The sequence below is a fragment of the Mesoplodon densirostris genome, chromosome 2, assembly GCF_025265405.1.
Source record: "Mesoplodon densirostris isolate mMesDen1 chromosome 2, mMesDen1 primary haplotype, whole genome shotgun sequence".
Classification (NCBI taxonomy): domain Eukaryota; kingdom Metazoa; phylum Chordata; class Mammalia; order Artiodactyla; family Ziphiidae; genus Mesoplodon; species Mesoplodon densirostris.
In genome coordinates this window covers 30,037,501-30,050,454 of record NC_082662.1, presented here as the reverse complement: position 1 = coordinate 30,050,454, position 12,954 = coordinate 30,037,501, and the positions used below count along the sequence as shown (strand labels likewise).

Sequence of the window (12,954 nt, the reverse complement as noted above, 5' to 3'; positions counted from 1 at the left end):
GAGTGATCTTTGCTCAAAAACACTGATTCCCTCAGGACAGAGATGGAGTTTGTAGGAATTCCTTCTCCTTTTCCTTATTAGTATTTAATTCAAGAAAGTATGAAGTTGAATATTTTCAGTTAGCCTGAACAAGAGCCATAAGCCCAATGATTATGAGACTTCTATCAAGCCATGAATAACAAATGTAAAATGAAAAGAATAACTCGAAGCTTGAAAAACAGTTGGAGGTGTTTTCCTTGGTCTCTGGCGGTCAAGTAAGATAACAGCAGCATTGTCCTTAACTGTCCTCATGACATTTTACTTGAAAGCCAGGGGATAAAAACTATACTAAAAAAAATATACTAAGTGAACCTTAAGACATAAGATTTGGAGCTAATAAAAAGGAGTGAACAGAATTAAATAGAAAATAATTTTTCTCACATGAAGGAGGCAAATTCTGAATTGACCTGGGGTAAACTGGTCTCTACGTCGCTCAAGAACTATTCATTATGGGCATATTTTATAGGATCTGTTAGTGGAGACTTAAATTAGACCATAATCATTTTCTTAGGGAAATTAGATTCCAGAGGGGAGACAAGAAACTTACACAGATAATTATAATATAATTCTATTTTATACAGGAAGTGATAAGTACAAATGGAGAGGATATTGATAAACTACTATGTTTACTACTATGGGTTATTTCCAGCATCACAAATCACAGAAGACTGGCTATTATTTAGAAATGTAGAGATAGGAAGGAGGCATTTTCAGTAAAGAGCAGCATGAGTGGAAATGGAAAAAAATACCAGACAGTTAGAGGGCATACAGTACTCAGTTTCTTTGTCCAGAATATATGAAAATGGAGAAAGGACTTAAGAGGCAAATGAAAATTTTTAAATGTTATACTGATTTTTAATGTTATTCTTTGTCAAACAGAAACCTAAAAGTTTTAGAGTGGAGGTAGTCACAAGTGGAGCTGGTGCTCTTTTCACAGTAGCACAACTCCTCAAACAAGAGTAACAGCAGAAGCCCTTGAGACTGCCAATGCCCCAAAGATTAGAGAGTCCCAAAGGAGAGAGCGTAGAGGAGAAAGGAAGCCAAAGTGATAAAAAGAAACCAGGAAGGCAAGAATGGAGAGAATGTCAGGAAAGTAGTCAATTGTACCTAATGCTGCACAAATTTTGAGGAAAAATAATGGCTGAGAAGAGACCATTAGAATTGATAAGCACAAAGATACTGAAGATCTTCCAGTAACCAGTTTCAGCAGACCACTAAGATTTCAAGGAAGGAGACAGAATGGAAGCCTGGAAGCCTTAAGTCAGGTAAAATGAAAAATGAAGATTTGGGGGGGTTTGTTTTAAATTTAAACAGAAGATTGTTGAGGGAAAGAATCTGGAGAAGAGGAAAAGTAGTGGAGATGCAGGTCAAATTTTGGAAAGTAAGGAAGTGAAAATGAGAAATTAAATGACTCTTTCAAAGAACTCAATTGAGAAATAAGGATGTTATTTAATCCTCATTCAGTAAATAGGTACTATTATCTCTATATTTAAAAGGTGAAACTGAAGCATAATGAGATTAAATAAATTATCCATGGTAGTAAGACTAGGAAGTGGCAAACCTGAGAATTATATCTAATCTGTTCGCCATCAAAAGCCAATGGTACTCCTGCTATACCACATAAGCTAGACTATTAGGATGCTTGTAAGAATGAATCAGTGACTTAGATATGACCAACAAATTCAGGAATCTTCATTAAAGTAATGAGAAGAAACATTTTTAAAGGTTCAGTGATTAAATATACTTCATATTGAGGCAACATTGTTTAGAATATTAGCTGAGTAATTTAAAACTGAAATACAAAATGGTCCCAAAGTGAAACTAATGACAAGCCTTACTTCAATATTTCTTCTCTGCACTGCCTCTGTGTGGCAAAACAAGCTATAGCCCACATTTTGATTTCAACTCCTGTGTGGAACTGTTTCCCTCGCATGTCCCATACTCCGTGGCTTGGTGTTGCTACTGTCCGATTCTACAGAGAAAGAGAAATAATAAGGCAAAAATGAACAATCATTTAATATATAACTTATTTGAATGAGCTGAAAATAAACATTTCAAATTGCTGAACTGATATATATGTGACATTCTACATGGAATAGGCCGTTCTAAATCAATATTTTATATTTTTATCATAGAAAAACAAAAGTTCTACTAAGTTCAAGCAAAGACACTGATCTTGAAACAAACAAAAAAAATTGTTGGAACAATAAAACACTTTTAAATTCCAGACTTAGCTAGGAAGCCCTTCTCTCCATACACAGAAACTGTATGATTATAATTTAAAAACTATCAAGAGGTTTTACCCGGCCACCATACTGGAGCATAGGTGCTGGAAGTACGCGTCCGGTTACATGGGCCATTTCATCCCGAACTTTAAATTGAAACTCCTGAACAAATGGATCTGTTTCATAATTTGCACTTCTTACCTAACAACAGAAAAAGTTTGTAGTTACTTTCAAAATTCCCCCAAATTCCCTGCTTTAGAACCCTCTAACTTTTTTTTTCACTGTGTCAACAATGTTTCATAATACTGACAGGTGTAGATAATGGTACCCTCACTATAGAGCAGAGAATCTTAACTTGGGGACCACAGATCATGAGTGGACTGTAGGAAGTCTGTGAACCTCCTGATAATTTACAGAACATTTAAATGTATTAGGTTGCATAATAAGAAAATTCAACTATTTAAGACTCATGAAAATGGTAACTTTATATGATTAAGCCTCATATACTTTGGGAGGGTGGTTGAGAGACTGCAAGAGAAATATAAGGTTGGCCAAAAAGTTCTTATGGGTTTTTCCCTAATATCTTATGGAAAAACCCGAATGAACTTTTTGGCCAATCCAATACCTGACCTAAAAATGGTTAATTACTTCTAATTAGAGGATCTGGATATATACTATTGAAATTTATTTTATGTAGATCTCGACAGCAAATATCAATAATCCTAAGGCTTTTTTTTACTAATTGATTATGTTATACAAAACCTCCTTGAATATTTTCAGATAAAACACAGCACATTATAAAATTTACATAAGAGATACACTTGAGACAGAAAAGAAAGCCAGTATGAGATACAGATTATAATTTTTATGTAATATACCAATACATGCAAAGATAAAGAATTTATTGTAATTCAGTGTAGACTTGAATCTCAAAAGTGTAATTCATGCTCATAGTGTGCTATAATGTGTTTTTCAAAACATATTTACTTAGTCTCAGAATAAAGGTCAAACAAGGTTACAAAAAAAGGCAATGCTCAATTCTTTGAGTAACACTCTATTAAAAAACACTATATAATCTAAATATGTAAAAAGAATCTCCCCACAATGTGCAGGAAAATTTGTTTTCTAAATTAGGCATCTAATTAATGCATCTAATTAATGTATCTTTCCTTCAAGCTCAAATGCCATTTTTTTCTGTAAGGTTACAAACAGTAACAACAACTACTATTTACCAGGAGTTGGTAGGTGATGTGCTTGGTGCTAAATGTTTTATAATTAATTTTCACAATAACCTATGACTATAAAGTAAGTCTTTTATAATCTTTATTTTACAGAGGATAAAATTAAAGCTCAGTAAAGTTAAATGATTGGCCTAAAACCATATAGCTAAGCAAGTGATATATAATTTGAAACCATGTACATTCTGATTCTAGAGTTCCTACTTTCAATCACTGCACCAGCCTACCAGATGCTATAATTATAATAATACAATAATAGTAACAGTAAGTGAGTAAAGAAGTTAGACTTTGAACCCAGAGCTGTTAGATTCCAAAGCCTGTGTTTTCAATCACTGTACAATATCATCTCTCTGAACAAAAAAGCTGTAATAAATGAGTTAGAACTAGTTATTGAGATTTTATAGAGATAGTGAGAGGTTCTACTCTCTTAAAGGTTTTAAAATTTTGACATGGGAGATCAGAGAAAAATCCATGATGAGAACAAGCCTATATTTTCCTAATTAAATATCATGTAATAACTTACTCTTTACAAACTATAATGGAAAAAAAGGTCTTCTTTTTTTTTTGGTAATTGCCTTACAAAATGAAAGAGCCACTTCTGTAACCCTTTTCCAACAATCTCTAAAACTGCTTCTGAAAGTGTTATTAAGTTGTTTGGGGTAATGTTCTTATTTCTAGATTTTTTTCTCTTCACTTGGGCAATTTACATGGTATTCAAGAAGAGAGTAAGATAAGATCCAGTTGCCTTCATTTTTCATTTTGTCTTAATTCCGTCAGTTTTAAATATTGAGGTCTCTTTTCTCCCCATTTAGAACAAGGAGACAGCTTAGAGATCCCATACGGCTGGAGCTGTCTTATATTTCTTTATTCATCCTGTACAGTTACCAGTGTTTACAATGGAGCTAAGCCATCCTACTTTGTGTGCTAAGACTCTCACCATTGCTAGTCATAAAACTTTGACTTTTTTTCCTTTTCTCTTCCTCTTCTAGGTGGAAGGTAATGAAGGTCCAGTTTGCTAAACTGAAACATTAGTTTTGAGAGTATCTGTTCTGAATCTAATTAAAGAGCTTGGGGTTAAATTAGAAGGATCTAACCCTTTTCATAGAACCCACTAAGATTCACCCCTAGAATACCACTAGATTACTTCCATAATCTCTTTTAATTCTGACAGCCCATGAAATGGTAATAAGGTATGAATTGATAAGGACATGGTTCTTTAGAGCTCACCCTAATATGTTTTTAATTTTCATTTCTAGGGTTAAGTACTAACCAATCTGCTAATTTCCTCTTGTCTATCTGGTGCAGATCTTGCTGTTGCTTTGATCATAGTGGAGGTTTGATTGTCCGTTAGCTTCTTGATACATCGTTGCCCTGCCACAATATTACAGACCTACAAATGGAAAAAAGTGTTGTACTAGATATATACATCTTTCTTAAAATTCTGAGTGCCAATTACATGTGAGATTAAATTTTAATATCTACTGCATTAAACCACTTCTATTTAATATCATGTTAAGTAAAAAAGCAGTAAACAATACTGCTTTACAGTATGATTATAATTAGGTAAAATGTACACTGCATAAAAAGGCTGAAAAGAAGTGCACCAAAATGCTAACAGTGGTTACATTTAGAGTGGTAGGACTGTGGATGAATTTTTTCCCATATTATTTTATAGCTGAAAATTTAGAATAAAAGGAAATTTAAAAACAGTTCAGTCTCCAAAATAAATGTGAGAGTATGAAGTAAGTTATAGGTCATTAAAAACCCCAACAGAACGATGAATAAGAGGATATTAATAAGCAGCCTAAACACATTACTTCTAGTGGCAGATAGGTATGTTTCTGCTCCTGCCCCACTTGCAGACAGGGAAGGTGTGGGTACTTCAGCTGAAGAGTATACTTTTCTCTGAAATACTGTGCTACTGTTCTCTCCACAGTTTGGCCATTTTCTAACTGTAAAGGAAAGCTGGAAAAAAAAAAATTACACATTAACAACTCTTATCTCATTATGAGCCAGCAAAACTCCCAATCTACTAACTAGAGCAAGCTGCCTCACATCACCTCTGCTCTGACAAACACCAGCTTTTCTTACGTTTGATGACTGGCAGGCCTTCTTGTTACATTACAAACACGGTATTTCCGTCTCATTGTTCCACAATGAGTCACTTCAACCTTCAGACCTGTTCCCAACAAGAAAAACTGAGGTTATAGAACTGTCACATGTAAAATATTTATAACTATAAAGCCTGTTCACTACTATAAAAGCTCAAATTCTAAACAGAAAATCTGTGATACAGGCAATGTGATATTAACCAAGGATTTTATATATAACATTGTTAACAATGGTTACAATCATGATAGACCTAACTCCAAACCTTTTCCCTGTTCTATCAAGCTATTAAAAAATAGTATAAAATTTGCAAAGCCTGTTTATCAAGGGATAAAGTTCTCCATTAATAAAAAAACCCTGCTTATAATGCAGGTTTTTATGCTGGTCAAAGGAAGGAGCAAAGGGAGTTATGATAATTCTCAAGATATTCTATAACCTTCAAAGTATGTGATATCTGATTTGCCCAGTAATCACATACTGACTGAAGATCATAATTTCATATAGCTGAAGAAGAAACTCCTTCAAAGAATTTTAAAGCAGGAAGGAAAAAAAAAAAAAATCCCAGGCCCTTTTAACAGAAGTGGAGTGACGATTTCGTTGGAAGGATAATATAGTGATACAGTTCTTTTACTACTATTAGAAATCAAATGCAACCAAAATAATTCCTAGAACAGGTAATCCAGACCTTCTTATGGAATCAGTGATCCCTTTGAGAATCTGATGAAAGCAATAAATTCTCAGAAAAATGCAACATACACTTAATTTAGCATATGATTTTAGATGTTCGTGGATCTGTATGTCCATTTGTGGACCCTAGGGGTTTGCAGATCCTAGGCCTGCTTTAGGAAGTGAAGCTGTGGGCTTTTAAAACACTGGCTGAAATTCTTTGGGATGAATTTTCCTATGCAGTGGTGTACAAAAGAATTTTCTGAGACGATGGATTGTTCTACATCTGTGCTAAAATCACCAGCAACATGTTATTGCACACATGAAATGTGGCTAGTGTGACTAAAAAACTAAAATTTTAATTTAACTTTAATAAATTAAAATTTAAATAGCTACATGTGGCTAGTGGATATTCTTGGAGCTATCTAGAGAAGAGTTAACAAACAGATACAGTGGCTACTGGTCACAGATAAGCAACTCCATTTCTAAGGCCTATACTCTGAAGGAGGAAAATCTAAAAAGGGGTAGATGGAGGACAACTTTTAGTTCCCTGATAGTATTTACGGTTATACTTTTGCATTATTTTCCTTTTATATCTGTGTACCCTATAGTGCAGAGGTTCTCAACCAGAGGTGACTCTGACCTCCAGGGAAGGTTTGGTAATGTCTGCAGACATTTTTGATTGTTATGACTGGGGGTGCTACTGGCATCTAATACATGCTAGATTTTGGAATGCTTGGATCCAGGGCTGCTGCTAAATTATACTGCAATGCACAGGACAGCACTACCTCCCATCCCCAACCACAACAAAGAATTATCCAGCCCAAAATATCAATAGTGCCAAGGTTGAGAAACCCTGATACAGTATAACTTATTTTCGTATCTACTAACTGCAGAACCAAACACAAAGTTCAATCATAGTAATATTTTATGACATATCAGCATAAATTAAGATGTTAAATGGACACAGTGTCACTGTACCAGATTGGTATGAGGTTTTCTTAAGAACTACTCCTAACTGAATCAGTGAGAAATAGTTTTTATTAGTAACTACCTTTATAAAACTAAAATTTCAGATCAATTAGAGCATTTACTATGCCTCTATAAATAAGACTAGAAAATACTACCAAGAGAAGGCCTTTTAAGAAGGAAACACCAACATATGAAGAAAGCAAGATGTAAAAATATTGTTTAGGGGGAAAACACGATAGAAAAATTTAAAACAAATTTCTGTTATCTATACCACTTAGCAATTTGTTTTCAAATCTTCCCCTTGAATTAAAAAAAAATTATCAGTAAGGTTCTACAAGCCTACTAAATAAGTTTTTATCAAAAATAAAATTGATGTAAAGCAACTATACTCCAATAAAAATTAATAAAAAAGTAAAATAAAATAGATACTCTTACATACATATGGTACTTTTACCATAAACTTCCTCCAATATTTCTGCTATTTAACTGTGATGAATTACTACACAAAGAAACCACCCTAAAGTTACCATTAAATATTTAGGAAAAAGTTCAACTAGAACCAAATAATATTGTACTAGGAAATCTATTCATTATAGCACACTTTGTATCACTATTTAACAATTTTCATCAAATTCCTCATGCTAACTAAAAATTAAACCCAAATACATAATACAAAACATGTAACTTTGATTCTCTTGTGTAATTGAGGTAGGAATACATGATGTACTTTAAAGAGTCCTCTTTAAAAAAAAAAGCCTTCTTGACTTTGAATGGAGGAAAAAATCATCAGTATGTCAGTTAGATCCAACTCAGATTTTTCTACCCCAAATCTACAGTCATAAGTGACTAAGGATTAGATCCAAATCCAGGGGTTAGCAAAAAGCTGAAATTTAAAAAAATGGACTAGATAATTCTCTGCCCAGGTCCCTCCCCAAACCCTCCATCCAACAAAAAATGTTTTTGGCTTTAATAAATCAAATATTTAACCTATAAACTTGGCTTTACCTTCACTATAACATCAACTTTATAATGCTTTCTAGTCATTTTTTCAGTCATTTCTTTGGCCCCCTGAGCAGTTGAAGTTAAGATCGAGTCCATGCTCTTCGGGCAGCAGTTGAATCCTTGTTCTGTACATCTTGTATTTTCTGTGATAGAGTGGTGATATGAGTTGATTGCATAGTTACCGCAAAATAATGTAAGTGACTTCATGATATCAGAGGTGGTAACTAAGCAGCAACTCCACTGGAAACCATGGCATTTAGATGATCACATATTAATGGTGGGTAATGCACTACCTCCCAACAATGCTAACTGTGCAGTTAATACAGATTATGAAAGGACAATGGTATGATTGCAATATAAGAATATATAACACTTTCTTATTCTGACACTTAAATAACTTGAGATAAATGGATGCCTATTTTCAAAGCAGGAAGAATTTTCCTTTAAATGTTTTATTACAATGACCATCTCTCTCCTGGTTACTAAATGGCAAAAAATAAATGATTACTGGAGCAAGCAGGATGTATTCAACTATACTAATTGATTGGGGGAACTGAAAGATGTTCAGAGAACAAACTTCAATGCTTCATTCAAACCACAAGCTAAAATTGCCTGTAACAAATAGGTAAAACCTTAAAATAAAACGACATAATTATTTCTGACAATTTAAGATCTAACATTTAGTTTAAATAGAATTTATACTATTCATTCTAATTAGAGAATATCTAATTTCTCTTTGTGTCTAAATAATAAAGAACTAAATACAGTGGAGTCACATCTTACATGAGGATTAGGTTCTAAAGTCATGAACAAGGCAAGAATTTTACATAATCAAAATTACTGTTGAAAAATCCCTTAAATTGCAGATAAAGTACACCATGTGTGGGTTTGCACATAAAAGTGTACATGTATATAGAAAACAACAATTATATAAACAATAAATATATACAAAATATAAATTTTAGGACACAACTGAAATTAATTTTTAATTTTTCTCTTTGGAAGACCATGTAGAGATGAATTTGTATTAGTAAAATATACATACGATGCAACACCACTGTATACATTTTAGCTACTAACTATAAAGTAGTCAAGATCAATGGTCAACTGAATAACGTATATGAAATTACTAAGTTTCAACTCTAGAACAACACATGAAACAGGCTAGTCCCATATCCATAAATTTACAAAGGAATAAAATATTCTGCTATCATTTCAGAAAAATAAAGAAGTCATTATATTATCGATAGAATATGTTCAAAGAATGGCTCCAGTTCTGAAGTGACAATGTTTTTGGAATAAGCTTCTTATTTTTAACAGTATCATAGAAGCATTTTCCTAACAGATACTCTTATACCTTCAGCTAATAAGGGAAAGTACTGACAAAAAATTAGCTGGTATCAATATTAATTCCATTACTTGGTATTTCTTTCATTGACACACTACCTAAGATGTTATGGTAATGAATTTAAGGTGACATTTTATAATTAGCCCATATTTTTACTGGTGATGTTACATGAACAGATTTATATCTTAAAAAATTTCAATGAAAGTTTGTTATATTCATGCATTTTACAGTTAAGTTGTTCCAAATGCTAATTAACTCACCTTTTATCTCTTTGGTGAATTTTACCCGATGAGAATCAGTCAGAGGTCTTGGCTGCTCATCAATATTATGAATGTCAAGAACTTCACACATGAACTGAATTACAGGTTGTGCTTTGTAGAAGGCAGTGGCAGAAACTAAGAAGAAAAACACAAATAGTACAACTTAATGTTTCCTTTAAAAAAATCCAAAAACTCGATCTCAGGCTCCATGATAATTAACTAATACAGAGTTAAAATTACCCTGTTATGTATACCTATATACATATAAAAATATTTCCAAAGTTAAGCAGTTTCAACTTGAACTGTTTGACTGGAAGACAAGCACAACAGAAAAGCCTAATATTACAGTTTATAATCTATCTATTATCATGGGTAACTGAATCATTCCATTTCCTACTACATGTACAGAGCAGTGTTCTGGCTATGAAACAAAGTCTGTAAGGGGACAAAGAAGGCCAGAGCACCTTAAAGAAGAAAAGGTTAGGTATTATTTCTTAAACAAAGCTTTTTGTGCCACCCTAGACTGCTTATCTATTCTAGCGAGAGCTCTCCCTGTCTTGAACAGATTTGAGAAGACAATGGTATTAAATGTTACTAATGCTAATCCAAGCTACAGGTAGTAACAGTAAGGTGTATCTGCCCAATGTTATCTAGCTACAGCCAGCAGTCTTCCAAGAGCCAACAAGTAGATTTCTTAATCTTGCGTTTTGGAACTAGAAGAGCTTCACCAATAGTTAGTAGACCACCATCACTCATTTCTTAAATACATACTTACTGACTGCTATTATGTGCTATAAAGGCACTGGGATACAGTGAAAAGTAAAACCAAGACAGACAATAAGCTACATGCTATCATGTTATTTTTTTATTTAAAAACATGTCTACTGTGGTGCTCTTTCTCTTATTCTCCTTGCTTTAGGATTAAATGTCTTCCACAAAATGTCCCTCATCTCTGGAAGGATATTTATCAAGGCTTTAAGTAGTTATCTCAGGTAGTAAGGCTACTGTAGATATTTTTTATTTTCTTCTTTTTGACTTTATCTTTAAATCTTCACTTTTTAATAGTGAGCACATATTACTTTTTCCTTTATTACAGAAATAATATATGAATGAAGTCTCATCCTAAAAAATTTAAACAATATAGATATGCGCAGTAAAGACTTCTGGTCTCCAAGCATCTTTAAGAAGCAACCATTATTAGTACTTAGGTATGTATATATCCTATTCTTTTAATATGCACTTCGAGATAAAAATGCAAATACAACTTTCTTTTTTAACATGAGATCAGATAATAGACGTGCTATGACTTCTTTTGTTATTATTTTTAAAACTAACAATGTGTCTTAGAGATCTTTTTATTCTGCAGTTTGGGTGCATGGTAATTAAGTGCATATATATTCCTTTCCCCTCTTAATGAAAAGGAACACAAATGATAAAACATTAGAAACACTATTCTGGCCTTTGATTTCTTTTTTCTCATTATATATCTCAGAGATAGATCTATATGTACTAATATGCAACTATATCATTCTTTTTCACAGCTGCAGGATATCTCATTGCATGGACCTACTTCATGTCCCTCATGATGGATAGTTATGTTGGTTTTGTACTTCCATCCAAATAAACTTTAGAAATACCTCCACAATTTCAAACTAACTAAAAAAAGAGAGACTGGTAAGACTGTATTAGCATTCTGGGTATCTTATTCAAATCCACAGTACTTTAAAAAAATGTATACATTACATTCTTCTATTAAAAAATGTGAGAATATTGTTGTACATTAAAACAAGGCTGGCAGGACACATACCAAATAAGCACATATTGCTTCTGTGTTAATTAAAAAAAAAAGTGGATAAAGGAAAATAAATACATGGTAATTAACATGCTTATTTTGTCTTTCCTTTAATCCTACAGGAAAATTTTCTTCACTGATTATAATACTAGCATTCACAACTAATGTGTCTTATCTCACAGAGTTGAAACTACTAAACAAACATTATTTATCCTGTTTAACATTCTATTAATTTTCCTTAGTGTTCATCCCACTCTTCTTCTAATCATTACTGTTCACCATCTTCCCCACAGCAATGTGGGCATCTGAGGTAAAAATTAAAGTTAGTGAAGGAAAGCTCTTACAAAAGATGGGATGAAATCAGTGAGTACAGTTGAATTAGGCATGAATTTCAATCAGCAAAGATCTGCCTCTCTATCCCTTGGTTAAATCCTCAACATTTTATAAACTTACATATTTATGCATTTTTTCCTTCTTTCCCTTTCACAAATCAGCTGAGTTTAACTGAAAAAGTAATATTTACATTTAATATTTTTAAAACCTATTAACAAAATATACATTAACACACTAAAGGAAATAAACATACAATCATTTCTACAGATAATTACCCTCAAAAAAGCATTAGATAAAATTCAGCACCATAACTAGAAGTCTCACAGTACCAGGACTAGAAAGGAGCTTCCTTAATTTGATAAAAGTTATCCACCAAAATCTATGGTAAATTCAACTTCATTTAATAGGAAGTGTTAGCTGGCACAGGAATGCAAGCTAAGAGAAGTAAAAGGTAAGAAGATTGGAAAGGGAGAAACAAAATTATTATTCTTCACAATATGACTGTCTAGAGAGAAAACCCAATAATCTATAGATAAATTATAGAATTAGACAGTTCAGTAAGGTTGCTAGATTTAAGATCAACATATAAAAATAAAATTACATTCTTACACACTAGCACCCAACTTAAAATGTAATTTTAAAAAGATACCACTTAACATCACAACAAAAAAAACATAAGACACTTGAGATAAAATCTGAACAAAAGATGCAAAAGACCTATAGAAGTAATAGGTATATTTACTACTACAAAAAATCTAAATAAATGGAGTATATACCTTATTAGTATAAATTATTTGGAAATTAATCTGCAAATTCAAGGCAATTTCAATCAAAATACCAATAGGATATAACCCCCTTGACCTCTGGAACTTAAGAAGCTGATACTAAAATTAACATGAAAGAGAAATGAAACAAGAATAGCCAAGATAGTTTTTAAGAATAAGGTCTGCTCTAACATTCATCGAGATCT

At 32.7% G+C, this 12,954-nt stretch overlaps 1 protein-coding gene across 4 annotated transcripts in view; it reads right to left on the bottom strand.

Annotated features, from left to right (window-relative positions):
- AGO3 (argonaute RISC catalytic component 3) overlaps window positions 1–12,954 on the bottom strand; it is a 116,997-nt gene that overhangs the window by 36,183 nt on the left and 67,860 nt on the right. For all 4 annotated transcript variants that reach the window (XM_060089481.1, XM_060089482.1, XM_060089483.1 and 1 more), the window contains 6 exons: window positions 9,860–9,994; window positions 5,594–5,681; window positions 5,320–5,467; window positions 4,773–4,892; window positions 2,343–2,465; window positions 1,878–2,011 (listed from right to left, as the gene is read on the bottom strand). In XM_060089481.1, the coding sequence (XP_059945464.1) occupies window positions 1,878–2,011; window positions 2,343–2,465; window positions 4,773–4,892; window positions 5,320–5,467; window positions 5,594–5,681; window positions 9,860–9,994 (748 nt within the window). The remainder of the gene's footprint in view (window positions 1–1,877; window positions 2,012–2,342; window positions 2,466–4,772; window positions 4,893–5,319; window positions 5,468–5,593; window positions 5,682–9,859; window positions 9,995–12,954) is intronic.